The sequence below is a fragment of the Sapajus apella genome, unplaced genomic scaffold (assembly GCF_009761245.1).
Source record: "Sapajus apella isolate SASKATOON/1434 unplaced genomic scaffold, GSC_monkey_1.0 scaffold139, whole genome shotgun sequence".
NCBI classification, from domain to species: domain Eukaryota; kingdom Metazoa; phylum Chordata; class Mammalia; order Primates; family Cebidae; genus Sapajus; species Sapajus apella.
This window is the reverse complement of record NW_022437079.1, coordinates 1,923,313-1,951,054: the sequence shown is the minus strand read 5'-3', so window position 1 is coordinate 1,951,054 and position 27,742 is coordinate 1,923,313. Positions and strand designations below refer to the sequence as shown.

At 50.8% G+C, this 27,742-nt stretch overlaps 1 protein-coding gene across 2 annotated transcripts in view; it reads right to left on the bottom strand.

The window, feature by feature from the left end:
• Positions 1-27,742, bottom strand: part of RASGRF1 (Ras protein specific guanine nucleotide releasing factor 1) — a 127,581-nt gene that overhangs the window by 49,245 nt on the left and 50,594 nt on the right. For both annotated transcript variants that reach the window (XM_032263844.1, XM_032263845.1), the window contains exons 6-13: positions 21,835-21,914; positions 18,463-18,656; positions 17,512-17,621; positions 13,925-14,043; positions 11,539-11,699; positions 6,242-6,305; positions 3,854-3,990; positions 1,474-1,556 (exon numbers count right to left, since the gene is read on the bottom strand). In XM_032263844.1, coding sequence (XP_032119735.1) covers positions 1,474-1,556; positions 3,854-3,990; positions 6,242-6,305; positions 11,539-11,699; positions 13,925-14,043; positions 17,512-17,621; positions 18,463-18,656; positions 21,835-21,914 — 948 coding nt within the window. The remainder of the gene's footprint in view (positions 1-1,473; positions 1,557-3,853; positions 3,991-6,241; positions 6,306-11,538; positions 11,700-13,924; positions 14,044-17,511; positions 17,622-18,462; positions 18,657-21,834; positions 21,915-27,742) is intronic.

The window sequence follows — 27,742 nt, the reverse complement described above, 5'->3', positions numbered from 1 at the left end:
ATTGGTGGCGGGTGGAAACAAAGATTTCATACATCAAATTATGTTCTGCATTAAATGCATTAAGTCTGCAGCTCCTCAGAGCATATGTGTGAAGTAGCAAAGAGGCCTGGGTCACCCAGATGATTGTTCTGGCAACAGCAACGTGACCCAGATACGAGAAGGGTCCAAGTATATACCAGGTGAGCAAGAAAGGTAGGCTCGGAATTCAGAGGTGGGAATGGAGAGCAGAGAGCCAGTGGGCTCCGGGGTTGGGGCAGGAAGGAGGGTGTGGCGAGGGGGTCAGGCGTGCAGGTGACTGCAAGAGAATTGTGCCTGGTGCAGGTGAGGGAGGCTGCATTACCCAGGACTTGGAGAGCTGTGTTTATAGGACACCTGCTATATCCCTCTTGTCTCTGGGGATTGATTGTTCATACAAACACAGTGGCACTGGAGCCTGTGTTTTGGTTTTTCCGGCTTTGAAATGTTCGACGTATTCATTTTTTTAATCAGGAAAAGAAAAATAGTTATTCAAAAAGAACATATAAAGTTTCATTCCGAATGTTATATTTTAAACAGCCTAATACAAAAATAATCCACATGTGCAAAACAGATGCAAAATAACCAAACTAAGCCAAAACACCATAATAAAAAAAAATAATAGATATTGGTGTGGATGCGGTGGAAAGGAATACTTCTATGCTGCTGGTAGGAACATAAACTAGTACAACCACGATCGAAACAGTGTGGAGATTCCTTAAAGAACGAAAAGGAGAACCACCATTTGACCCAGCAATCCCACTACTGGGTATCTACCCAGAGGAAAAGAAGCCATTATACACAAAAGATCCTTGCTGATGCATGTTTATAGTAGTTTACAATTCGCAAGAATGTGGAAGCAACCCAAACATCCATCGATCAATGAGCGGATTAAACAACTGCGGTATAGAGATATGATGAAATACTTCTCAGCCATAGAAAGTAATGGATGAACGGCATTCACAGAAACGTGGATGGGATTGCAGACTGCTCTTCTAAGTGAAGTAACTCAGAAATGGAAAACCAAACAGGGTTTTGGTTATGCTCTCACTCATAAGTGGGAGCTAAGCTATGAGGATGCAAAGGCCTAAGAATGATGTAATGGACTCCGGGGACTCGGGGAAATGGTAGGAGGGGGTGAGGAATAAAAGACTAGAAATTGCGTTCTGTGTATACTATTCGGGAGATGGGTGCACCAAAATCTCACAAGCCACCACTAAAGAACTTACTCATGCAACCAAATGCCAGCTGTTCCCTAAAAACCTATAGAAATTAGAAAAAAGCAATCATCCAAATATCAATCACCCAACTCAAAACAAAGAAGCAAACATCTAAAACACCCCAAAGACAAAGCCTACTTTGAACCCCAGTAGCTAGCCCATCCCAGTGTCCTGGCTGCCACCTTGTGGCACTGTCTCTGGAAGGCAGCCTGGTCCAGATGGGGTTAAGGGCACTTACTTGATCATCTGTGGCACAGTGACCTTGGAATTTTCTTCAAACGCGTTCATCATGAGCCCATTGCACCGGATGTTATCCACACACTGGAATCAGAGAGAGGACCCCAGGGTCAGAGCCTTGCTCTCCATTCTTGGACCCAAGCCCACCAGGAGCGCTGCCAACTGTAAAATTCACAGGCCTCGGCCCAACACAGAGTCCTCAAACTTCAAGGCATTGTCCTGGCAAGGGCAGGGTCAGCATGGAGCATCCTTTAGACTTTGGCTGGAAGTCAAGTCCCAGTTGAGTGACGTTGGGGAACTTCCTTGACCTCAGGTCTTAGTTTCCCTCTATGCAAAGTGGGGAGAGTGACTTCTAACTCACTGGGTCGATGGCGAACAGTCACTGGAATGCACAATGAATGCATCTGACACTGACCATTCTGTTGCTGACCTCTGGGGTCAGTGTCAAGGTCAAGATCAGATCTAAGGTGATGTGGGATCTCTCTCCTGGGAGGCCAACCCAGCAGGGCCTCTGTCCCTGTGCACCAGGGTGCTGTACTGTGTTCTCTCTGTCCTCTAACCACCACAGTGCCCATACTTGGATGCTGTGGATGGTTTTCCATATTAAGAATCCATGGGTATGGGGTCCTGGGAAGACAAGGCTGCTGGTGGGAGGGGCACAGACGGTTGTCCATTTCACTCAGCCTCCAAAAAAAAATGCAAAATCCAAATTTTGCTTTGAATACAAAGTACCCGCCCAAACAAAAATAAAAGATGCATCTCTTGGGGGCTGCTTCTTTTCCTCTGCACTGGCCCTTGCCCCGGGTCTTCAGATTTCTGCCATGAGAGGGTTTTCTCTTGGCATAGGGACAGGGAAGGCTTGGTGGTACATCACAGAATCTTCTGGTTTTGAGAATGTGTGTGTGGCAGGCAGTCACTGGGAAGTAGCAGCTGAGAGATGGCACAGTGGGTGGTGGAGCTCCCAGGCCCAGACTTCTGTGCAAGGCCAGGACCCCAAAGAGGGTGGCTCCTGTCACCTGCATTTCCAAGCCCCGCTTCTCCCACCCACCTGACAATCTCTTTAGCTTTGGTTCTATCAGAAACTCCAAAACAAAGAAGACTTGGTCATGGGCTCAGAGTGTTATGAAGGCAGGAGAACCAGGGGAAGGGGCCGGAGAATTCCCCCGCCCCGACCCACCCACTGGCATCCGAAACAGCTATCAGGAGGGCACGCTCTGGGCAAGCAGCCCTGGCCTTTGACAGCTGCGGCTCACTGCGGATGTGAGAGGGCCAAGCTCAAGGTCTATAGCTCAAGGTCTCTCTAGGGCTTTCTGGGTGTTTTGAAGACACGTGGGAAGACTCAGAATAGGCACGTACTATGCATCATCCCACCCGCCTTACTCCTCTGGGACTGCTAGATGGGCAGGTGGGCCAGAAGGAAGGCTGGAGAGGCAGTCAGGGGAGCCTGGAAGGGGCACAAAACCAAGATGGTGGGGGGTGAGCAAGGCCAGCCGTCCTGGGTCCCATGAAGACGCTGTCCTTTCAGTTCCCACAGGCACAGGCCTCCTGCAGCCCTCTGGACCATGGGGGGGCACCAACCTCCCTCCCCTTCTGCTGTCACTTCCTCCTTACTACTCCACCCTGAAGAGAGGATGGCCAAGGCTCCCAGCTGCTGGGATGGCACATCCGTGATCCATCAGAGGTCCTTGCTGGGCTCAGAGAGGGGCCTGTCCTGGGGCCTGAACCCCGGTGTGGCTGACAGCCACCTCCCAGACTCAAGTCTTACCCCTTGTACTTTAGGTATCCATGGGCTCTCTGGATCTGCTCACTGGTACCTGGGAAAGTCTGGTGAATGACCCTAATGCTTACAGCAGGCAAAAGCAACACTAAATCTCCCACGTGCATAGCTGAGGCTGGGTTCGATCTTAGGTAACTGCCCCGCCTCACTGAAGAAGGTACCCTAGGCTTTCAGCGACGCCATTCCCTCGCTGTGAACATTATTATATCTCACATGCTCAGACTTTCCTGTGCATATCAATGACCTGGGGCATGTAGCAAAATGCAGATTTACAGCTCACATGCCAGCAATGTAGATCTGTAGGTCTGTGGGTAGCGGGTAGGGGGCAGAGGGGAGAAAGGCCCAGGAATCTGAAGTTTTTAAAATCACCTTGCCAGGTGAGACAGATGCAAGGGGCCTCCAGACCACACTTTCAGGGTGAACCAGGGGACTGCAGACGGGATGGACTGGCTGAGTGCAGCTTTGGGTAGGGCTGTGGACTTGGAGGATTCTTGCATCTTTCTCTGTAGAATAGTGCAGCTACTCTCCCCCACCCCCAGCCAAGCCGCTGACCTGGTTAGGCATGAAGGGAACACTTGCTTTCAGGAACAGGTGATCTGCTCACCTGGCTGATGTCACTGGTCCATGCCGCCTTCTCCTGTCTGGACGAGGCCACTAGGATGACTGTAAAGGGTGGGGAATCTTTTGGCTCCACTCCGATTTTAAAATCCAGGTGATCTACGTCTTGGCTGGATCCTTTGGCTTCCAGTTGTAAAACACAAAGTTAGCAGCACGAATGTGGACCCTTTTTCAGCTGAAAATGTTTTAGTGGTCCCTGTCGTAGGTACCAGTGGAGGCTCTGCATTGGTAAGGCACCAGGCCACTTGCTGCTACTTTCGGAATGTTATTTTCCTAAGTGGGGAATACCCATTTCAAAGATGGAGAAACTAAGAGATGGGGTGCAGAAGTCGCTTATAACCACACAGGGGAGCTCCGGATTCAGAGCAGAAGAACTTGGAGGAATCACAGTCTGCCCTCTGCCCTCATCCTAACCATGGAGGTGAGGTCCCACACGAGGACTTGTCCAAAGCTCTCATCAGAGCAGCCAAGCCAGGGAGGCAGGAGAATCAGGGGAAGGGGCCGTGGGACCTAGAGCTTTACGAGGATCAGACAGGCCTTCCTGCTACCACAAGGTGGTTCTGGGGCCCAAAGAGGAATTTCAAGATCTTAAACTTTTACGGATTGGGCTGGACATTTAGTTCAGTTTAGAGCTCCCCGAAGCAAAAGTAAATTCCAGTTATTTTTATTACTGCTCTTAAAAAGTTCCTTGGACTCTTGAAAGCTGCTTCTTTAAAGAACTAAGATCACAGCTTCAAGATTCTTTTCAACGCACTCACATCAATTGGGGTGCACTGAATGGGTTAATGGTGTGAAGGGCCCGCTCTGGCTCTGCTTTGCTCTGAAGCTCTATAGCTGTGTGATGCTGGGGTGGTTTCCTTCCCACTCTGGGCTTCAGGTGTCCTCCTGTGCAACAGGAGTGGGACCTGATTTCTCTGAGGGTCCTGTACCTTCTGTTCTGACACCTGAGAATTTTAGGAGTCTTTGCAGTTCATGGGGGAACCCACTCTCCTGGCACTATGCTGGCGGCTCTGAGAAGTGGGTGTCTGTGTGTGGGTGTGTTTCAGGTGGCGGATGCTCGTGGCCATGCTCCCATCCTCCTGAGCTTAGGAGGGTAATGAGCTCTGTGGCCAGACAGTGCCGATTGAGTCGGCTTTCCTGTGAACCTGCCGTGGCCAAGACCGTGGCTGAGATGAAAGATGGCTGAACGGGTAAAAGGCCTTAAAGTAAGCTGCCTCCTCGTTTATTCCTCTCGTGGGGAACCACTTGGCTTGGCCCTTATTGGAAAGGAATGAAGGAAGCAGAGCCCAGCGGTAGCAGGGGCTGAACCGAGTGTGTGCGTACGGGCATGTGTGTGTGTGTTTGCCAAGTGTATGTGTGGCAACCCCAGGCCCATGCCCACCCCCATGCCATGCTGAGCCTACGGTGCTAAGGGGCTTCGGACACAGCCCACCCCAGGAAGCCCAGTCTGAGGAGGGCAAAGGGCACGGGTCCTGCTGGTATCCCCACAGGGCAGGGCATCCAGAGGCATCTCTGAGGGTCTTGGCTTGAGGTCAGGGAAGAAGGAAGATGAGTGCCAACTTTGGCCCAATCAAGAGACAGCAGTAATCCCACCCCCTAATCTGAATAATGACCCCACCTCCAATTCTGATGCCTAGGGAGATAAATTCCATCAAATCTCACAGCACCAAGGACTCTCCCCTTTGCGCACTTCCCCCTCCAGCCCCATTTGAGTTGTTCAGCCTCTTCTCACTGAGGCCTTGCCTCCCCTCCCGGCCCCTGCTAGGGTATGGTTGCCCCTCTCAGGACACGTAGCCCTGTGATCCCTCTGTCACTGGCCCCTGCACATTCTGTCCTTTTCCACTGCAGGACAGAGATGGGGCTGGGTGTCTCTTTGTCTCCCAGCATGTGTCCCTGACAGCCCTGGTGCATATGACACACAGGTGCGGGAATAAGGGGTGCTCACTGAGATGCTGTGACCTCCGAAACCTAACAGTGCCAACTGGTCCAGCAGCCCAAGGAGCTTGGAAGGAATCGGGAATGTGGATCAGGGCTATCACCCGAGGGGCTGGGAGCTCTTTCTTTAAAGCCTCGGCCTCCAGCCTCTCTGCGCCTTATTGGAAGTACGAGCTGTAGCAGGGGCTGAACAGAGTGTGTGCATGAGGGCACGTGTGGACCACCCCACCGCACTTCAGCATCCTCCCTTCCTCCCAAAGAAACTGGTGCCTGGCCAAGCTTTAGGAGTGAGCATGCGCGTTAGCGTGCGAGCACACGCATGTGCACATGCAGCTTTCATGAACACCCTCCTCCATCCAGTGCCTGGCCAAGCTTTAGGAGTGAGCATGCGTGTTAGCGTGCGAGCACATGCCTGCGCACATGCAGCTTTCACACTCACCCTCCTCCTCTGTGCTTTCTGACTCCTCCAATAAAGTGCAGTCAATGAGGGATATGACTCCATTCTGAAAAAGAGCAGCAGGGGCCGCTTTGGATTGAGGGTAGACGTGCTGCTTTAGGAGAGTCTGGATGACTGGAAGGGACTTTCACAGGGAGCACACACACAGATGTATGGATATGTTATATGTCAAGTGGGCATTTTGCTTTTTCAGTTGAAGGACTTCCTCTTCATACAAGAAGCTCAACCAAGTGGGTCAAAGGGGATTGTCTCAGAGAGGCCTTCCCCGAACAAAGATTGTGTTAAGTCCATGGGCGGAGCGGCCAGAACCTGACCTGCTTGGCCCCTTCTTGCTTTTGCAGAAGCTCCAGGGCATTGCTTCACAGTCCTAAATCTGCAGAGGTTTGAAATCTCCCGTTTTAGGCCAAAGCTGTCAGGTTACCCACAGGAAGACAGAGGCTGGTCTTACGGGTATGGTTATTCTCATTTTACAGGTGAAAATATTCCATGCAACAGGGAAGTTGCATGTCTTGTCCAAGGTCCCCTGGCAACTTAGCAGGGACTCTGGAGAGAGACTCAAGGGCCCAATCCCAGTCCTGGTCAGTTACTTATTTTTAATTAGTAGGAATACCTGGAAAAATGCCTCCCATCCATGAGTGTGTGAGTAACTCTTGGGCATGAGGTCCCTTGACACTGCAGTGAGAAATAAGAGTGGCCACAACTGTGGTGGTTGTAAGACACACTCACAGATTCTTCCACATTTCTCTTTGCAGAAGGTGAAGCCTAATTCCCTTCTGGAGTGTGGGCTGGATTTAGGGACTTGCATGTGATTAAAAGAAGAAATCAGAAGCGGCCGTGTGCCACTGTGGAGACTACAGCCTCCTGCTTGCTCTCTTGCTGTCTCTTGCATCACCTGTTCTGGGGACACCGACTGGCATGTTGTGGTAGAGGTCTATGAATCAGGAACTGAGGCCTCCCACCAACAGCCATGGAACGTCTTAGAAAAAGGATACTCTGGCCCCAGTTGAGCCTTCAGAACACCATGGCCCAGCTGGCATCTCGACTACAAACCCATGAGATTCCCTGAGCCACGACCACCCAGGTAAGTCGCTCCTGATTTCCTGACCCACAGAAGCTGTGGGGTAATAAATATTTGTTTTAAGCTACAACATTTGGGGGTAATTTGTTACATAACAGATAAGTAGCATAGTAATGGATGATAATGGAGGCCTGGCCATGTGACTAATCTATATATGGAAATGCTTACACAGCAGGCTGCGCCTTGGGAGACAATGTAGACCACCAAACCCTGGGTTTGATTTCTTGCTTTGCTCTTTGTTAGCCTTGCTTTAGCCCCCAGGACTAGCCCAGTGGGCCTTAAGCCTGCCCAGCGATGTCACTGGGCTTGATTATTCTGAAAGCCCCATCTAGCTCTGACATTCTCTTACTTCAGGGTCTCAGGAATTCTTACAGTGGTTTTACATCTTGCAGATCCGCAGTCTGCCCCCTTCAGAAAGGAATGAAGACATTCAGTTGCCACTTGTGACATTCAGAGATAAGTGATTTGAATTTTAGCTTATGGCTATTGGAGACTAGAGCCTAGGGATTAAGAACACAGGCTCTGGAGCCAGCTGGCTGGGTTCAAGTCCCAGCCCTGTCACGTGCTGGCTTCTTCTGTCTCACTTCCCTTATCTATATAAAATAGGGAAAATGATAGTATCCGTCTCAGTGGGTTGTTCTGGGAATTAAATATACATAACATATTTGAGTGAGTTCTTGTAAGCAAGGGCTTGATATTATGATTACAAGTTCATTATTACAAAATTAAGAGTGACAATGTCTGTTACCTATTGAGCACTTAGTGTGTACCTGATACTAGGACCTCTCACTCCTCTAAAGGAGGTATTTCTATACCCTTTATGCAGATAAGGAAACTGAAGCATTATGAGGCCCTGTGACTTGTCTGAGGTCACCTACTGGTGGGTGACACTGCTGGAATTTGAGTTGATTTCTGATTCCATGTTCTTCATCAGTGTGCTAAGAGACTTTTAAAACTAAAAACAGCTGGGCGCATTGGCTCATGCCTGTAATCCCAGCACTTTGGGAGGCCGAGGCTGGAGGATCACCCGAGGTCAGGAGTTCGAGACCAGCCTGGCCAAGATGGTGAAACCCAGTCTCTACTAAAAATACAAAAATTAGCTGGGTGTGGTAGCGGGAGCCTGTAATCCCAGCTACTCGGGAGATTGAGGCAGAAGAATAGCTTGAACCCAGAAGGCGGAGATTGCAGTGAGCAGAGATCATACCATTGCACTCCAGCCTGGGTGACAAGAGTGAAACTCTGTGTCAAAATGACAACGACAACAAAAACCCACAAAAAACTAAAAACAAACAAGCAAACAAACACAAAACTCCACATAAAATAAAACTAACATAAAAACATGCTTCTGGACTTTCAGAGCCTTTGTGTCTTCAGTTTAACCCACCCCCACTGACCTCCCCCACCCCCCCCCAGCCGAGACAGAGATCTTCTCAGTAGAAACTCCAGAGCTAATAAATAATGAAAGCTTTCCTTGATACATAATTTGGTTAAGACAGAAGCATTCAATATTTGGGCATTAATTTCCCCTTGTGCAGCCAACCAGCTAATTTGCGGCCATGTGAACAGAAGCAGTACATTCCCTGAAGCCACTGCTGGGTCTGTTAGTTCTGCAGGGGCTTCCGGGCCAGGCCTCCAGGGTCTGGAATAGTGTTTCCCTGATGCTGGGGCTTCCTTAAGAGCACTTTCTGGCCCTTTCCAGGCCGCAGTGCGTTCAGGCTTCCAAGGTGATGGTGCAGGGCTGGGCCTGCCGCTTACAGAGGCAGGTGTTTCCTAATTGACAGCAGATACACATCCCCTGTGAGCTCACTGCTAACTTATCTCTGTGAGGTCAATGTCCCTATTTGACAGAGGAAGTGTGGACAGGGGCAGGGTCTTCTCCAGGGTCACATATGTGTAAGGGACAGAGCTGGGACGGATGAGACAAGCAGTGGGCTGTGCTGGGGGACAGGAGATCCTGTCCAGGCCACAGGCTTTACAGCAGAGGTGGCACTTGAACAGGTCTTGAGGTATGTGAAGGTCTGCCAGGGGAGGAGAGGCTGTATGGCTGAAGACAGCACGAGCAAAGGCCCTGGGGCCTGCAAGGAGGCAGGAGTGGGTGTGAGACGCTCATTCCCTCCACCTTTAGGGATGAGCTGTTAGCTGAGCGCCGGGGCCTCATGAAGGGCTGTGAGGTCCTGAGGGCGGCTCCTTGTGGAGCAGTTCGGCAGCCTTCAGGGCTCCTGTGCTGGAGGACGGGATGCCTGAGAAGGTCGCTGGGAGGGGCTCTGTCAGAGCTCCTTTAGGGGTGGAAATGAAAGAAAGGCTGAGTGATGCCCTGGCCCTCAGCCAGTGGAGGCCCTCCACCCTGCTCCCACACACCACACACAGACACACACACATACCACACACAGACACACACACACCACCCACACACAAATACCACACACAGACACACAAACCACACACAGACACACAAACACATGGCACACACACACAGACACACAAACACTTTACACATAGACACACATACATACACAATACATACAAACACACACAGAGACACACACATACACACACCGCACAGAGACACACAAACATACTTCACACATAGACACACAGATACATACACATGATACACACACAAAGACACACACACACCACACACACACACAACCACACACAGACACACACACCACACACAGACACACAAACACATACCTCACACATAGACACACATACACACATACATACACATGATACATACTAACACACACAGAGCCACATACATACACCACACAGAGACACACAAACATACCTCACACATAGACGCACAGATACATACACATGATACACACAAACACACACAGACACAAAGACACACACACCCCACACACACAGACACACACACACCACCCACACACAACCACAGACACACACACCACACACAGACACACACATACCTCACATAAGACACACATATATACACATTATACATACAAACACACAGAGACACACACACACCACACAGAGATACACACATCACACATACATACACAGACACGCATGTACACAGAAACATACACACCACACACACACATATGCATATACCACACACACCACATACATCCACATAGACATCCACAGATATACATATAGACACACAGACACACATTCATACCCACCACGCATGTACACAAAAAGACAACACATATACACACATACATATACCATACACCACACACACAAATGCACACAAATGCACAGAGACACAACACACAGAGACATACACACCATACACAAATGCACACACTATGCACACAAATAGAGACACACGTACATACATACACCACATACACGGACACAAACACATATACACATACATACATACTAATACGGTTTGGCTGTGTCCCCACCCAAATCTCATCTTGAATTGTAGCTCCCATAATCCCCACGTGTCATGGGAGGGACTCAGTGGGAGGTAATTGAATCACAGGGGTGGGTTTTTCCTGTGCTGTCCTTGTGACAGTGAATAAGTATCACAAGATCTGACGGTTTTATAAAGGGCAGTTCCCCTGCACATGCTCTTTTGCCTGCTGCTATGTAAGACGTGCCTTTGCTCCTCCTTCACCTTCTACCATGAGTGTGAGGCCTCCCCTGCCATGTGGAACTGTGAATGCATTAAACCTCTTTTTCTTTGTAAATTACCCAGTCACAAGTATTTCTTAATAGCAGTATGAAAATGGACTAATACACACAGAGAGATATAAACACATATCGACACACACACATATACATATATACCACACACACATACACACACATGCATATACACATATACACACACCACATATACAAACACACACAGACACACAAACACTACACATACATACACACACACACACACACACACACACACACACACACACACACACACATACACGCCTTTTAGGGGTTTTTCCAGGCCCTCTGGCTCCTCTGCCCAGGTGCCCAGCATGGGGAATCTGAGGCCCTTGATTCTCACCTTCCCATCTCCCAGGATTTTGCTGGTGGAAAACTGGTCAAGTTCTGCTTGGCCAAACTATGAGGTGTGTGTGTATCTGTGTGTGTGCACGTACATGTCTCCGACGCCCCACCCATCATCTGGGCCACAGACCTGATGGCCAGAACAGTGCCTGCGTGACCCTGGCTGGGTGGCCTCGCAGCCCCCTCCCGCAGCCCTTACCTTGGTCAGGTGAAGCTTCCCTCCAGAGCCTCTGGTACAGATAATCAGATGCTTAGAAAACAGGAAGCACTGTCGCTCACCCTCTTTCTTTAGGGACAGAGACCCCAGGCGCCCCCTGGTGATCTTGCCCTTTTCGGACATGGGCACCTGGATGAGGGAACCTGTGGGTGGAGGAGAGAAACCCTGAGCCCATTTCCCGGGGTGACCTTTGCCTCTGACCCAGCTTTGAAGGTTGAGATGCTGGGACTGCAGCAGTGGGACAAGTCCTTTCTGGTTCCCGGTGGCAAATGTGCCCCTGGGATGCTCCTCTAGGCCTCTCTGCAGGGCCAGATGGCTGGGGGATGAAAAGTGATCAGAGAAGCTGTGTGCACGGTCCACTGACCTCCCAGCCAGGGGCTAGGGCCTCAGCAAGCAAAGGAACCCCAGAGGGCATGGTCCATGTGGTGAGAATGAAGGGCTGGGCTGAGGTCTGGGATGGTGGGGGCCTGAACAAGTGGGGAGCTGGCTGCAGGCCCTGAGAGGTTAACAAGATACACTGCACTCCTGCTGGGAACTGCTTAGGGCAAACCCTGCCTCCCATCCTATTTGTAAAAAAGATAGCTACTAAGATTAAAAAAAAAAAAAAGACACATTGCATTCCTGTTGTCCACAGCCATGGCAGACATCACCAATCTATCACCGCACCCCACCGCAGAGCCCAGACACAGTGCTCTAGGACGCCATTACTGAGCAGAGTAGGTGCCTGTCATGAAACCCATTGCTGCCCTACTCTGGTCTCCCCTCCCTAATCATGCTCTACAGGCCCCCACCCCACTGACGTCCACAGGTCCCCACTGTCCCCAGGATTCCGGCACTCGAGGTCCCCCAGTGGTCTGGCTTGGACACACCTCCCAGCCTGCCCTCTTGCCCTTGTCCCCTTCTTCTGCCTCACATGTAGTGTAGGTCAAGTTAGCCTGAGTGTCACTCTTAGTCCTGAAAAGCCCTTCCTTCACTCTGTCTTCCCTGTGAGTTCCTGCTTATCCTTGGGAAAGCCCTCGTGACTCTCTTGGTCCTGCCCAAGGCCACCGCTCTGCGTCCTGCATCAGGGAGATCCACCTGGCTCATGTTCCTTCGTTTGTCCCCTTGTGACTCTCTCCCTCTGTACAATAGGCTTCCGGAGGGCAGGGCTGGGCTATTCTCTGAGTGTCCCCAGAACCCCGCGTAGGGCTGGCATAAGCAGGGCAGGTATCGTATCAGTGTTGGTTGCATGACAGACAAGTGAGAAACACCTTGTAGAATCCACTCATTTTGTCTCCAGGTCCAGCCCAGCTGGAGACGGAGAAAATGCTTTGGCTCAGGGCAATAGAGCAGATTTCTGGTCTGTGGGGACATTGCCCACCCCAAGAGGGCTCATTTCTTGGGCTACTTCCAAGCCAGGTCCACTTGGGGTTCCTTCAGAGGGGGCCTAAAATACTATGTGAGAATACTTCTGGCATAAAGAATGCCCGGCACAGCCTGGGGGGAGCCGAGAGGCAGGCAGGGCTAACTGAGGAAGGTGAGCCTGGGGAAGGACATAGGGGCCACCACACACGGGCTGGGACAAAACTGTGAAAAGGTGATACCCTTGTCCAAGGCAGCTGCACAGGCCAGCGGGAGGTGCTGGTAAGTATTTCATTAGTCAGAGAATCCCAGGGCTACAGAGAAGGGGCTCTGGAGGTGCGTTTGAGGTGGATGTCACCTGTGACGCATGCCAGCAGGATCTGAGTCTCCCACAGAACAAGGAAGTTGAATGTGATGAATTTCAAATGCACTGCAGTTCTGAGGTCAGTCCCCTGAACCACAGAGAGGTTTCACCTGCCACTCTCAACAGGGTCGTGTGGTGTCTCTCAAACACTGCTCCCAAGGTAAGCGAGGCTGAAGCATGGGAAGTTTTCTACCCATGAGAACCCTGGTGAATGTGGGCTCTCCAAAGCAGCAGAGAATGGCGAGGAAAGGACACGGGGACGGACCCAGCAGTGATACCTCCCAGACAATGAACATGCTTCTGACTCACAGAGACAACTGTTAGCTGTCCTCATCCCCCGCCCCACACTTTCTCCCCAAAAAGGACATTTCGATGTTTACTATGACATACAATAGACAAACCAAGGCCATCTGGGTAGAATTCTGTTTACATCTGGAGAGAAGGAAACTGTGAAAACCAATAATATCTGCATCTATATGTATAGATATGACATCTACATATAGCTGTTGCATTCCGCCAGCAGCCTGGAAATATTCTGCAATCACATTGGCAGGTCTTGGCATGTGGCAGCCAAACCGACTCCCGGTGTCCCCAAGCGCCGCCTCCCTTCCGCTGCTGGGGCTCACCTGCTGGGGTGGGGGAGGCAGGGTTCAGAGGCCATACCTTGTCTCACAAAGGTCTGGCTGGTGTCCAGGAGGATCTCACAGCCTTCAATGATCATGCGCTCGATGGCCAGGTTTTTCCGGATGTTCTCTGTCTCACTTACTTCATCGTGCATTATCCTGTGGGGATGTGAAATTGCACAGTCAGACACAGGCTGCCCCCACTTCCCAGGGAGGCGAGAATGCCTGGCGTCTGGCCAGACCGAGGAAGGAAGCCTGGCACCCGGATTCTCAGGTGGGGCCTGTAGTCATGGAGAGAAGGAAGCGTGCATTTACTGAGTGCCTGCTGTGTGCAGGGCACTTCACAGGCAAGTGTTCTTATTTCAGAAAAAAGAAAACAGAATTCAGCAGCTATGAAGCAGATCTGTCAGATTTTAGAGTCTGAACTATGCAGAACAGACAGCAGGGGCAGCCCGGCACTGGGAAGCATGTGGGACTACAGGACACATCCTGTGTTTATGACCTGACCCTCATCCTGCCCCAGGGCCTTTGCACTTGCTGTCTCTTCTTCTTGAATACTCTTTCTCCAAATATTTGCATGATTGTATTGTTAATATTGGTTGGGCCTGAAATGGCTTATCTTTTGGAGCACATGGCAATCCTGCTGGCTCAGGGGATGACTGACCTTAGCCTATTTCTGAAGGCTCCAGCCCTTCTGGGAGGGAGTATGGACAACTCCCCTATTTATTGCTCTCGAGACTGCTGTAACACCCCTCCTTTCCAAGAGGTGGCGCCATTCAATAGCTTTAAAAAAAATGGCGTTGGTAGGAAAAGGTGGGTGTGAGCTGTCAATTTCACCTTGGTGGGTTTCCAGGAGTCTTGGGAAGGGAGTGAGGAATTTGGCAGGAGCAGGGGCTGGGGAGTGGGAAATGGGGGCTTCTGGCAAATATACCCCACCTGCTCCAAGCAAAGTACGAAGCCTAATCTGCTGCAGATGCCTGAATTTCTAGTTAAGGCAAACAAGAGGGCTGGTTAATACATGTGGTTTACAAACTTCTCTCATGGACATTATCCAATTTAAACCCCACGACAATGAAAGATGACACTGCCTCTTCCGGAGCTGGATTTGTGCTTAACTGAATCAGCACGACATGGAGCAAATTCCTCAAACCCTCTGATCCTGAGTTTCCTCATTTACAGAATGCTGAGGTGAAGGTGGAATAAAGGGATTTCAGGTAACGGCCCATACCTTGCCATGCCATGGCTGGCGCATGACAGCTACTGGAATAAGGGCTAGTAGATTGCTGTTGTATTCTCATTGGTTGCAAAAGAGTTATCATCTTTCCTGCTTTAGGCCAAATTCATTCGACTAGCTCTTTAATAAATGGACCAGGGACTTTAGCTGGAGTCTCTTCCTTGGGAGCCTCAGTTTCCCCTTTCTTCCCCAGCAATGCTCTTCTTGGAAGCCCAGGTCCCCATGTGATGTTTGAGAGGGAGGCGCCTCTGGGCCGATGCTAGTTCCCCAGAGATGGATTCATTCATTCTGGAAGTAGCCAATGGCAATTCAAACCACTTCTCTTGATGAGGGTGGGGTTTTGTGGGGGAAACCTGTATTTGGTAAAACACAAGGGGGTAACTGCAAGGTAGCAAAGCTAGTTTTCCTGAGCAGCTGCAGTTTACACGTAGTAAGTTCCAGCCCCAGATGGGGGTTTGTTTCGGGACTCCTATGCCACACACAGCTGGGGAGCTCTGGGAAGGAGGTGGGAGTTTCCAGGCGGCAAGGCTCCCAGGAGCCCTGGAGATGATGACTTGGGTTATCAGTGGGAAAGTGAGAATACATGGGTCAGGATAAACAGGTGGGGATCTCTACCCAGTCCCCAGAGGTAGGGAGTGTTTCTGATCGCAGCTGCAGGACGGCGTTGGCTATCTAATGGCTTCCTGCCTGTGGGAGCGCGAGAGGAGAATGAAAGGGATGCTGTCCTGAGTTAGGAAAAGCTTCTCTGCAGCTAGCGCTGGGTTCAGGGTCAGGTACAGGCAGCTGCATGAAAGGAAGAGTAGGCTGCACACCCAGGATCCCAGGGATAAGGGGTTGGGGTCTTATGTCAAATACCTCAACACCACATACCACCTGCAGCTCTGTTTGCAACAGGATAGGGTACCCCTCAGCCAGGAGGAGCCCCGCTGCCTTACAGGAGTCCCGAACCTTCTCCCTTGAGGAAGAGCGCGCAGGATGTGGATTCCTGGGCACGGGAAGACTGCAGCCCCCCCATCTTCCTGCTCCGTGGTTTTGTTCCTCTGCAATCACACCCTGATGAGATCCTTGCCGTGATTCTCCACGCAGGTGTGGAAACCGGCTGGGTCATGGAAGGATCAGGGGGCAGCCTGTACTCTGTGCTGGTCCAGCCTGGCCCTCCCTCCGCCTGGCTGGGAGCTGCGGCCTGACTGGTTACCCGCTGTCGGCCTCCGGAAGACTTTCAGGGCACTGAGTGTTTGGCAGGGCTCTGGGTGGGGATGGGGCTGGATCCCAGGCTCTGCAGACTGAACCCTTCTTTGTAGCCCTTGGTAGCCCAGTTCTGACCACAAGGCCCCTCCTCAGCTCTTCACAGGGTGGACACCGCCAGTCTCAGCTGTTGGTTCTCACCTTGCTCCTGTCCAAACTAATTCCTTTGGCAATCTCGCCGGTCCTGTGACTCTGAACACCACCTGCAAGCTGACGGTTGCCGGATTTCTCTCCCCTCCACTCCAGACTCACACTCCCCAGTCCCTTCTTCTCATCTCCACCTGGACACTGAATCTGCGTCTCAGGCTCAGCGCGTTCCCAAGCAAGCTCCTGAACTTCCCTCCGCACCTGTCCCCGTGCAGTTTCCTCCGGGTGGGTAACGGCACCTCTGCCCTCTGGCAGCTCCGCCCCACATCCTAGAGTCATCTTGACTCTGTAGTCTTTCTCTCTCCACATCAAAGCCATCAGAAAATCCTGTTGGTTCTACCTTCCAAATGCACCCAGGACCTGAACCTGCTCCTGGCTTCCACCGCACTGGGGTCATCTGCTGCCTGGGGTGCTTCGAGAGCCCCTCAGTGCTCCCCCGAATCTGCCCTTGCAGAGGAAGCTTCCCTCTGGGCTTCAGGTCGTGGAAGAGGGCCATGTGTGAGGCCTTGACCAGAGGACTGGGCACTGGATTGGACAAACCACGTGCTCGTCCACCACTGCCGCTACCTGCTCCTGGCTGACTGGAGCTGTGGGCACGCGAGGGCCTGACACCCAGGACCACCTCTAGCCCTCCTATGGCCACAGACTTTGACAGATTGACACTGGAGAACAGAAAAAAAAAAAACAAAAACAAAAAAACGCAGAGAGTACCTGGGAGTCCCGGACAGCTCCCTCTCCTGGGAGATGCTGAGTGCCCAGGGCCCTTCCTCAGGCCCCATCTGTGCCAGGACAGCACAGGACCCACCATTCCTGCCCACCAGGGCTTGAATTGTGACCCCTCAGGACCACTCCAGGGGACTCTGCTTGGAGCTGCAGCAAGCTGTGCCCCTCCCTTGCAATCCCCATCTGAACTCGAACTCTGTCAGGGGTTCTAACTCCTGGGGAGGGGCGTCCTCAGTCCCCTCGTGCTGCCGATCTGGTACACTGAAGCCAGGCCTCACCTGGACAGCTCCTCCAGTTTGGACTTGGCGTAGTCCAGGCTGTTGCGCTCCACGTGCTCATGAGGTGTGTGGGCCAGGAGCTCGTGGAGGGTCAGGATGTACCTGGGGATCTGCAGGCGGGTGGGAGAGGTGAGGGTGGAGAAAGAGCCAGGGAGACAGGGCCGGGGAGCAGGGTCAGGGCAGACAGGGAGAGAGAGAGAGAGAGAGAGAGAGGGAGAGAGAGAGGGAAAGAGAGAGAGGGAGAGAGAGAGGGAGAGAGGGAGGGAGAGAGGGAGGGAGAGAGGGAGGGAGAGAGGGAGAGAGAGAGGAAGGGAGAGAGGGAGAGGGAGAGAAAGAGGAGTGAGAGAGAGAGGGGGAGAGAGAGGGAGAGAGAGGGAGAAGGAGGGAGACAGAGGAGGGGGGGAGAGGGGAAGAGAGGGGGAGAGAGAGGGGGAGAGGGGGAAAGGGGGAGAAGGAGGGAGACAGAGAGGGGAAGAGAGGGAGAAGGAGGAAGGGGGGGACAGAGGGAGGGAGAGAGAGAGAGCAAGAACGGGGGGTGGGGTGGGGGGGAAGAGAGTGAGAGAGCAAGGGGGGTGGTGGGAGAGAGAGAGAATGTTTCTTTCAGCCCAGAGGGCTTCCATGAGCAGAATGGGGGAAGGAGACAGGCTGCCCTTTGGTCAGACTCTAACGTGGAGGGTCTTGTCTAGGGCTCTTCTGTGGCTGAGGGTGGCTGGGGGTGCTCAGGAGCCAGGAGGGAAAGGTGGGGTGCACAGGCCCGCAGTCGGTTTGCTCTGCACCTGGCATCACCCAGCTGGTCCTAACCACCTTCCCTGCTCCCCCCGGCAGCCCAGAGCTGGGGCGCGCTAAGCCCTGTGCCAACACTGCCCCGGCCCCGCCCCCCACTGCCCCGGCCCCGCCCCCACGCCTGCCTCCCCGCCTCTCCCGCGCCGCCCGCGCAGGGCCAGCCGCCACCTGGAACATGGGGTAGGTGAGGAAGGTCTCGAGCGTCCTCTCCTCGCAGTCCGGCTTGGCCTCGTAGTGCTTCAGCAGCTTGTCGAAGTCGCGGTTCTGCTTGCAGTGGGCCAGGATCTGCAGGCTGTACTGGTGGTTGCGGACGAACTCTTGGTAGATGTTGAGCATGGGCAGCAGGATATCAAACAGGTCCGCTGGAAGGACGGGGCAGGGCGGTCCGTGGTGGCCGGGGCAGCTTGCTGGGGACAGCACTTCCGAGGCCCCCAGCTCCCCAGCTACACCCAGAGAGGCCAGGGGCCAGGTTCAGCTTCCCCACCAGAGACATCTCTGCTCTTGGGAATGACCCCAGCACACTGCCCTATCCACTGCCGGTAGGTGGGCCCCCGTCATTGGGAGCACATTAGAATCACAGACCCTCAGAGACAGGGCGGGGGGGTGTGTTTTGTCTGACATTTGTGATGTGAGTGTCAGAGACAGGAGGTGGACTGGGCACTGTGGGGTGCCGGCGCCACCTGGATGCCCCCAGCTGCCAGGAGTGCTGGTGGCCGATGGCTCTCAGCTGGGTCCCTCTCCAGGGATTGCTCTCAGCTGGAGGAAGCTGCCTTGCCTGGGCTGCCCCCTCTCCCACTTCAATTCAGGACATCAGTGTGAGGCCACTCCTTCTCCAGCGCTTCCTGCGGGTCAGGGTCAGCCGAGGCTTCTGTTGCATAGCGGCCTGGTTCCTCCCTCTGCCTGCCCCTGTGCCCTGTGATGTGATGGCCTAGGACACTCCTCAAGAGGCCTCCCTCCCTCCTGGAGTCTCTGTCCTGAGACAGGAGTGGCCTATCTGAGGTCACGGGGAAGTCGGCAGCTGGCCTGGAGCTGGGTCTCCTGAACACCTCCCCCACCCGCCCCCACTCCGCCATTCCAGGGCTTTTCTACCATATGACACATGAGTCTCTGCTCCTTCGTCCATGTGTCATTGTCCCAGCAGGCCTTCCTGGCTCTGTGCCGTCTAGTTCACTGGGTGTTTGGCAGGGCCCTGGGTAGGGCCTGTGGCTCTAGTTCTGTTTCGAGCTTCCTGGGTATATAATCTGCCTTTCCAGTGCCCCCAAGTCCCGACCAATCTCCTCAAATCTTTGCCCTTCAACATTGGATAGGCTGGGATGGGGTCATGTGAAACGCCTTCTTTATCTTTTTTTTTGATAGAGTCTTGCTCTGTTTCCCAGGCTGGAGTGCAGTAGTAGTCCCGGTTCACTGCAACCTCTGCCTGCGTTCAAGCGATTCTCCCACCTCAGCCTCCCAAGCACCTGGGACTGCAGGTACGGACCACCATTCCCAGCTAATTTTTGAATTGTTGTGTTTTTTACAGAGATGGAGTTTCACCATGTTGGCCAGGCTGGTCTTGAACTCCTGACTTCAAGTGATCTGCCTGCCCTGGCCTCCCAAAGTGCTGGGATTACAGGCCACTGTGCCTGACCTTGAAACATCTTCTTTTTTTTTTTTTTGAGATAGAGTCTCATTCTGTTGCCCAGGCTGGAGTGGAGTGCAAGGGTGCAATCTCAGCTCACTGCAGCCTCCGCCTCCTGGGTTTAAGCGATTCTCCTGCCTCAACCTCCCGAGTAGCTAGGACTACAGGTATGCACCACCATACCTGGCTAATTTTTGTAATTTTAGTAGAGACAGGGTTTCACCATATTGGCCAGGCTGGTCTCAAACTCCTGACCTCAGGTGATCTGCCTGCCTCAGCCTCCCACAGTGCTGGGATTACAGGTGTGTGTCACTGTGCCTGGCCTAAACATCTTCTTACAAGCCTCATTTAAGAAAGAAAACATGCTTTCCTTGTAATCAACTCTAAATGGGAGCTCATGTGATGGGTGACCGCCTACCTGATGGATAGTGTCTTCAACAATACAACTGCAGATGCAGATCCTATCTTTCTAAGGACACTGCTGATTCTGACCCTAGAGAAAGGGTCTTTGACTTGAGAAAAACAATAGTGCCTACCCCATCTGGGAAGCCTCCATGCCTGAGGGGAGGGGAGCTCTGTATAGCCTGAGGGGAGGGGAGATTTGTAGAGCCTGAGAGGGAAGCTCTGGAGAACCGAGCCTGGGCCTGCTTTGTACCCTCCACCTATGCAGCCTTTGCTGTCCCTTTACTTCCCTAAGCCATTTTCTTTTCTTTCTTTTTTTTTTTTGAGACAGAGTTTTGCTCTTGTTACCCAGGCTGGAGTGCAGTGGCGTGATCTTGGCTCACCGCAACCTCTGCCTCCTGGGTTCAAGCAATTCTCCTGCCTCAGCCTCTCGAGTAGCCGGGACTACAGGCACGCACCACCATGCCCAGCTAATGTTTTGTATTTTTAGTAGAGACGGGGTTTCACCATGTTGACCAGGATGGTCTTGATCTCTTGACCTCATGATCCACCCGCCTCGGCCTCCCAAAGTGCTGGGATTATAGGCGTGAGCCACCGCACCTGGCCCCCTAAGCCATTTTCTTTGCCTCCATAGTGGAGGTGACACCAATACTTATCTTGATCTACCAAATTAAGAAAGTGAAAAAAAAAGACATTTGGTTCAGGTCGAGGGTGAAATGCAGGAGGTTCTTCTGTCTATTGCTTGTGAAACTTACAGCAGTGCAGCCATCTTGGAAAACAACTGGATGTAGGAAGCAAGAGCCTTTTACATGTTTGCATTCTGTGCTTTAGCAGTTCTGCTCATTGGAAACCTATCCCAAGGAAATAATCTCTAACATGGAAAAAATTTCTTATGAAGAGATGATTATTTCTAATAACAAAAAATTGGAAAGCTCTTAAGAGCCAATCGTGGCAGACGGTTGGATAAATGACAGTGCCTTCATGGGCACTGGAGTATTACACAGTGATCAAAAAGCATGCTTTTGGCAGGAGAAAATGCTTATGTGATAACGCTAAGTAAGAAAAAAAAAAACAACACACTAAGATACAAATTCTATATTCAGTATGTTTGCAATTATGTAAAGTGGAAAAAAACCCAGGATCTATGCACAGAAAAAATTGGAAGAAAACACACCAACGTGTTTATAGTGGTTATCTTTGGGAAGCAGAACTATGCTTGATATTTTTAAACATTTTTACTTTTATGGGTTCTCAATTTTTCTGAAATGGATGTGTATACATTCCTTATAAAAGGGGAACGTGGATAGGAAACTAAAAATATATCATTTCCTCTTAGAAATACAGCGTTTGCCAACTTGTCTTTTCTCTTCTGCCCCCCCACCCCGCCGCCCCCCGAGGGATTCTGTGGGTTTTAAAGAGGGACACAATTATGCGCTAGAGGGACAGAACTGCCCCAGCCTTTTGGGGTGGCCCCTGGAGGGGGACTTCTCTGGGGGCCTCGGTGAGGGGTGGCTACTCACCCAGGACCAGCGTGGGCCAGCTGGAGATGCGAGCCTTCAGGCCTTGGTAAAAGATCTGATGCAAAAACATGATGGTTTCACTGAAAGAGAAAGCACAGGGTCACCTCTGTCCAGGGACTTCCTGCTCCTCCAGAGGCCACTGTCCCCAAACCTCCTGGGATTTCAGCAGCAAGCCCTTTTCTCACATGAGACCTTATGTGAAAACTGCATGGGGAGGACAGATGATAGTATCTGGGGGCCTGGTGCTAAATGAGAATGCAGGCCCCTTGTTAAAGAATTACTAAGCATTTCCAGATGGTGACAGCAGAGCATGAAATCAAGCCCAGGCTCATCTATGAATGAGGTGGTGCACCCACGGGGCCCGCGGAGGGCGGGAAGCCGCTCTGGCCGGTGGCCTCTGTGTGTCCTCAAGTCCCATCTGCTGGGCCCCATACCCCCTCCCCGAAGGTATCTTGGAGGAACCCATGGCGAACATGAGTAAAAGGTACGGATCAACATGAGAAGGGCTGGAGTTGGAGTAGCACATAGAGGGACTCAAATCTGCCTTACGCCCCTTCCTGGCTGTGAGACCCTCAATAAGACACCTAAGGTCTCCCAGCCTCGAGTCCTTCTGTGTAAAACATGAAGGTGCAATGAGGAAGACCGTGCAAGCAATAGGACAATTCAAGTGCCCAGCACATGCCAGGTGCTCAGCAAACGCTAGTTTCCCAACACCTGGCAACCACCCCCGTGTTTTGGAATCAAAGTCAGAAAGCCAAAAGACCCAGAGGCCCCCTGCTTGCAAAGCCCCTGCTTTGTCACCACACAACGTGATGAACATGTGTTCTTGTTGGCAGATTAGCGCCGGCTGGGTGCAGGCAGCCACAGTTGCCGGGTCCTCCCCCCCCACCCACTTTCCCACCCACTGCTCCCCAAGCAGCTGGTCCCAGAACACAGCCTGGGCGTCTCCTCTCCCAGGACAAGCTGTGAGGACACAGAGAACTCCAGAGAGAGCCGGCTTGTGCTGCCTCCTGAAAGCACCCCCATTCCTTCCTGCCAAGCCATGTGGCCCCCCTCTTTCCGATCTTACCCTCTTGCAGACCTGGGGGCTTCCCCCAGGTGCCACCTTGGTTCTTTGTGGTACACTCCATTTACAGATAGGGAAACTGAGGCCCGGAGAGGGAGAGTGAGGACCCGCGGGGTCAGGGGCAGCCCTGAGCCTTTGGGCTGGCCTCTCTCTCTCTCTGGAATGTTCTCTTGTCTTTCTTTGGCGGTCTTCTCCTGGGTGTGTTCTGGGCTCCCTCCCACCTCTTCTGTTGCTTTAGTGTTTTGTTTGGCTGTTTGAGGCACCCGGTGTTTCCCACCTTGGGGTGCTGCCTTTGTCCCAGTAGTGTGTGCTCTGAAGCAGCCCTCCTCCATCTCACTGTCTGAGCACGAGAGCAGAGGGTGGAAGACAACTGGTAAGCACAGAGATGCTCTAGCATCAAGGCGGTGGGGGTAGGGCATGGGGCCCAGTGGATGGAGGGGGCTCAGACGTCAGAGACTCAGGACCCCAGAGGGATGAGAAATGTCCTGTGCATGCCTGCTCTGCAGAGAAACAGGTAGGGCGGGGAGAAAGGGGCTGTGAGAGGGATAGCGAGAGAGAGAAAGGGGTGAAGGAGGGAAGAAAGAGGGAGGGAGGAAGAAAGGGAGGGAGGGAGAACGGAACAGAACACAACGCTTCCAGCTAAAAGGCGAAACTAGCAACCGCATTCCACAGAATACACAAACTTAGCAATCCACGCAGAGGAGACTTTGAACTCTCATTTCTGAGTGTGGATCCCACCATTATTGTGAATTGTCCATCATCTCCCTAAAGTCCCAAGAGAAAGAAAGAGAAAGAAATTGTCACCTCCCTCAAGCACCACCTCTGGGCGTGGCAATATCTTACGACCCTTGGCAAGGCTGGTTTCTCTGGCTCTAAAACCCAAATGAGTTTGTTGAATGGATAAACATGTTCCAATGTTAAGAACTTTGGGAGTCCACATGTGAAGACCCTTCAAAATGTCCAACAGCAAGAGATCAACCCAGGGGTGCATGAGAGTGTACGGAGGGCAGAATGTCTGCCTTGAGGTGGGAGGCATGGGGGTCAGGTCAGGGGACTTGCAGGGGTTCTTGGGGGAGCCATATTAGCAGCTCTCCCCCATCTTTTTGGTGCCAGGGGCTGGTTTTGTGGAAGACAATCTTCCCACAGATGGATGGTGAGGAGGGGGTGCGCTGGGGGCATGGTTTCGGGATGATTCAAGTGAACTACATTTATCGTGCGCTTTATTCTATTATCATTATTATTTTTGAGGCAGGCTCTTGCTCTGTCACCCAGACTGCAGTGCAATGACACAATCTTGGCTAACTGCAATCTCCTCCTTCCGGGTTCAAGCGATTCTCCAGCCTCGGCCTCCTGAGTGGCTGGGATTACAGGTGCACACCAGCAATGCCAGGCTAATTTGTGTATTTTTAGTAGAGATGGGGTTTCACCATGTTGGCCAAGCTAGTTTCAAACTCCTGGCCTTAAGTGATCCACCTGCCTTGGCCTCCCAAAGTGCTGGGATTATGGGCATGAGCCACCATGCCCAGACTATTTCTATTATTATTACATTATAATATATAATGAAATATTATGCAAGTCACCATAATGTGGAATCAATGGGAGCCTTGAGCTTGTTTCCTGCAACTAGATGGTCCCATCTGGGGATGATGGGGGACAGTGACAGATCATCAGGCATTAGATTTTCAAAACGAGCATGTACTCTAGATGCCTCACATGCGCTGCTGACAACAGGGTTTGTGCTCCTATGAGAATCTAATGCTGGGGCTGATTGACAGGAGGTGGAGCTCAGGTGTGATATGAGCGATGGGAGTGGCTACAAATACAGATGAAGCTCAGCCCACTCACCTGCTGCTCACCTCCTGCTGTGCAGTTCAGATTCCAACGGGCCACAGACCAGTGTTACTCTGTGGCCAGGGGGTTAGGGACCCCTGAGACATAGGATCTTGACATATATCTAGATCCTTCTAGATAACCCTGAGTACTGCCATGGCAAGACTTAGGAAAGCCATTCGCAGACAGCTTCAGCACAGCAGACAACTGTTTAGGATGGACCAGGGAGGAAATGAACCTTCTTATATCCAAGTACTGCACATGCCTGTGTAGCAGCATATCAGGAACATTATAAGCTAGAATTATGCAAATATAGTTGATGAAGCCTCCATTTCTAAAGTGAAATTTAAAGAATCCCACTATACAGAAATTACTATTCTTGTCCATCCAACTAAAAAACATGATCTTATTTTGACTTGATTTGCTTAAAAAAATCAAATTATCAATGGGTTGGTTGAACATTTTTCTTATATATTGGCCATTTGTATTTCTTTTTAAAAAATTGCCTAGTTCATTGCTATTTATCTCTGTCATTAATCTTTTCTCTCATTAATTTTAAATAACTCTCTACATTAAGTCTGTAGTCTGACATCTGTGTTGTGGACATCTTTGGTCAGCTATCTGCCTGTTGATTTTGTGTCTGGTGTTATTCTGAAGTTCTTCCTGTTTTCCTTGTAAGGTGGACCATTTTCTTTCTGCTTGGCTTGGAGAACCATGTCTTTCCTCATCCTAGGCTGCTTACACACTCACGTATATATTATTTTCTTGTTTCATTTTTTACATGTAAACACTTAACTATTGTTTGCCTTGGTGTACAATATGAATGAGGGAGATAGATATAGCCTTTCTCTCAGTTTAGTTAGCCAATTGTCAAGCCTGTTAATCAACGATACCAGCTGTTTGCGGGGCTAGTTTTTCACAGTTACTGAATTCTTGCCAGGCGAGGTGGCTCATGCCTGTAATCTCAGCATTTTGGGAGGCTGAAGCAGGTGGATCACTTGAGTCTGGTCACTATAGGGAGACCCTATCTCTACAAAAAATTAAAAAAATTAGCTAGCCATGGTGGTATGCACCGGTAGTCCCAACTACTCAGGAGGCTGAGAGGGTGGCTTGAGCCCAGGAGGCAGAAGTTGTCAGTGAGCTGAGATCGCATCACTACACTCCAGCCTGGGCAACAGAGGGAGACCCTGTCTCAAAAAAAAAAATTCTAACATATGCTTAAGTCTCTTTCTGGACTTTCTATTTTATTTTGTTGATCTTGGATTAGTTTTAGTTTGTTTTCATGACTTATATTTATAAGCCTTTATGTTTTAATTACAGGTAGGGAATTCTTTTATTTATTTATTTATTACTTTGATTGGCATTAGATTATATGAAATTTACAGAATATTTTGGGTGGAATGACATCTTCACGACACACACCTTTTCATCCAGGGTGCTGGTGTGTCTCTCTACCTTGCTAGGTCTTTGCTGAAGCCTCATCACAGGGGTCCTGTGTTTATTCCTAGACAGTTTGTGTTCTTGTTGCTATTTCTCATAGCAGATTTCCTAAGTGGTTGCTGTAGATATAAGGAAAAGATACCGATTTTGCCTTTTTTTTTTTTTTTTTTTTTTTTTGAGACAGGGTCTTGCTCTGTCCCCCAGACTGGACTGTGGTGGTATGATCTTGGCTCACTGCAGCTTCGACCTCCTGGGCTCAAGCAATCTTGCCACCTTAGCCTACTGAGAAGCGGGACCACAGGTGTGCACCACCATGGCCTCCTAATTTTTAAGTTTTCTGTAGAGATGGGCTCTCCCTAGGTTGCCTGGACTGGTCTTCAACTCCTGTGCTAAAGCAATCCTTCTGCCTTGAAAGTTCTGGGATCACAGGCATGAGCCACTGCGCCCAGCCTGATTTTGCTTATATTTTAACAACATGAACTCCTAATAATTTTTAGGAGTTTTTCTGTTGACTCTGACCTCAGGTCTAGAGCTGGTTTTCTTTCTTCTCTTCTCATTAAATAGCAGCCCTTCCCACTGGCCTCTCAGACAGAACCTGGGGGTCACCGTCACCTCTTCCTCCTTCACCCCTATATCCACTCCACCAAAGCTGCTGATTCTGCCACCCCTGTCACCTCTGCCTGCGCCATTGTCAGTGGGCCCCTAATTGGACTTTTGCTTCCACTCTTGTCCCTGTTCCACCCATTCTCCATAGAGTGGATTCATCTCTTAAAAATGGAATCTGATCAGGTGGAGTGGCCTTAACTTGGCCTTCAATGCCCTGCAGGAACTGCATCTATCTGTCTCATGGGTTACTCCCTCTTACTTATTTCCCTGTTATGCCTCTGGTCTTCTGTTCCCTAACTTTTCTTTCTTCTGCCTCAGGGCCTTTGCACAGGCCATTTACTTTGCTCTCACTGCTTCTTTTACTGGCATAGCTCTTTTATTTATCAGAGCGAGAGCAAGAGCTAGGGAGTGACAGAGTCTGTGCACACACAAATATGCCATTTTTGAAAGCAAGTTTTCGTAAAAAAAAATTGGAAAGTTTTCTACTTTTTTTCCTATGTTCTTTAACAGTTTAAATAAAAATGATTGATTCTTTTAAAATGCCAAGTTCGTTGTGACTCTCTAAGGGGAATATACCACGCACCTTTCCTAAATCTACATGACCCTTTGAAGGTGGAATACCCAATATCTTGCAGAACTAGAGTTTCATTCATTCATTCAGCACTTAGTTACTGAGTAACCACTAGGTTTCAGGCACTCGGTCAGACAATGGTTTCCCTGCGTCTAACTCCAACAACGATAAAAACAGAAACAGTCCCCGTCAAGGCTGCTGGGGGCACAATTCTAGTGGGCACCATTCACAGCCTAGTGTATGTCAGGGGTTGACAAACTACAACAACCCATGGGCCAAATCTAGCAAAGCCACTGTTTTTGTATAGCCTGAAAGCTTAGAATAATTTTTTATATTTTTAAATGGTTGCAAAAAAGAGAAAAGTTTTATTGTAATATAGCCACACTGATTTGTTT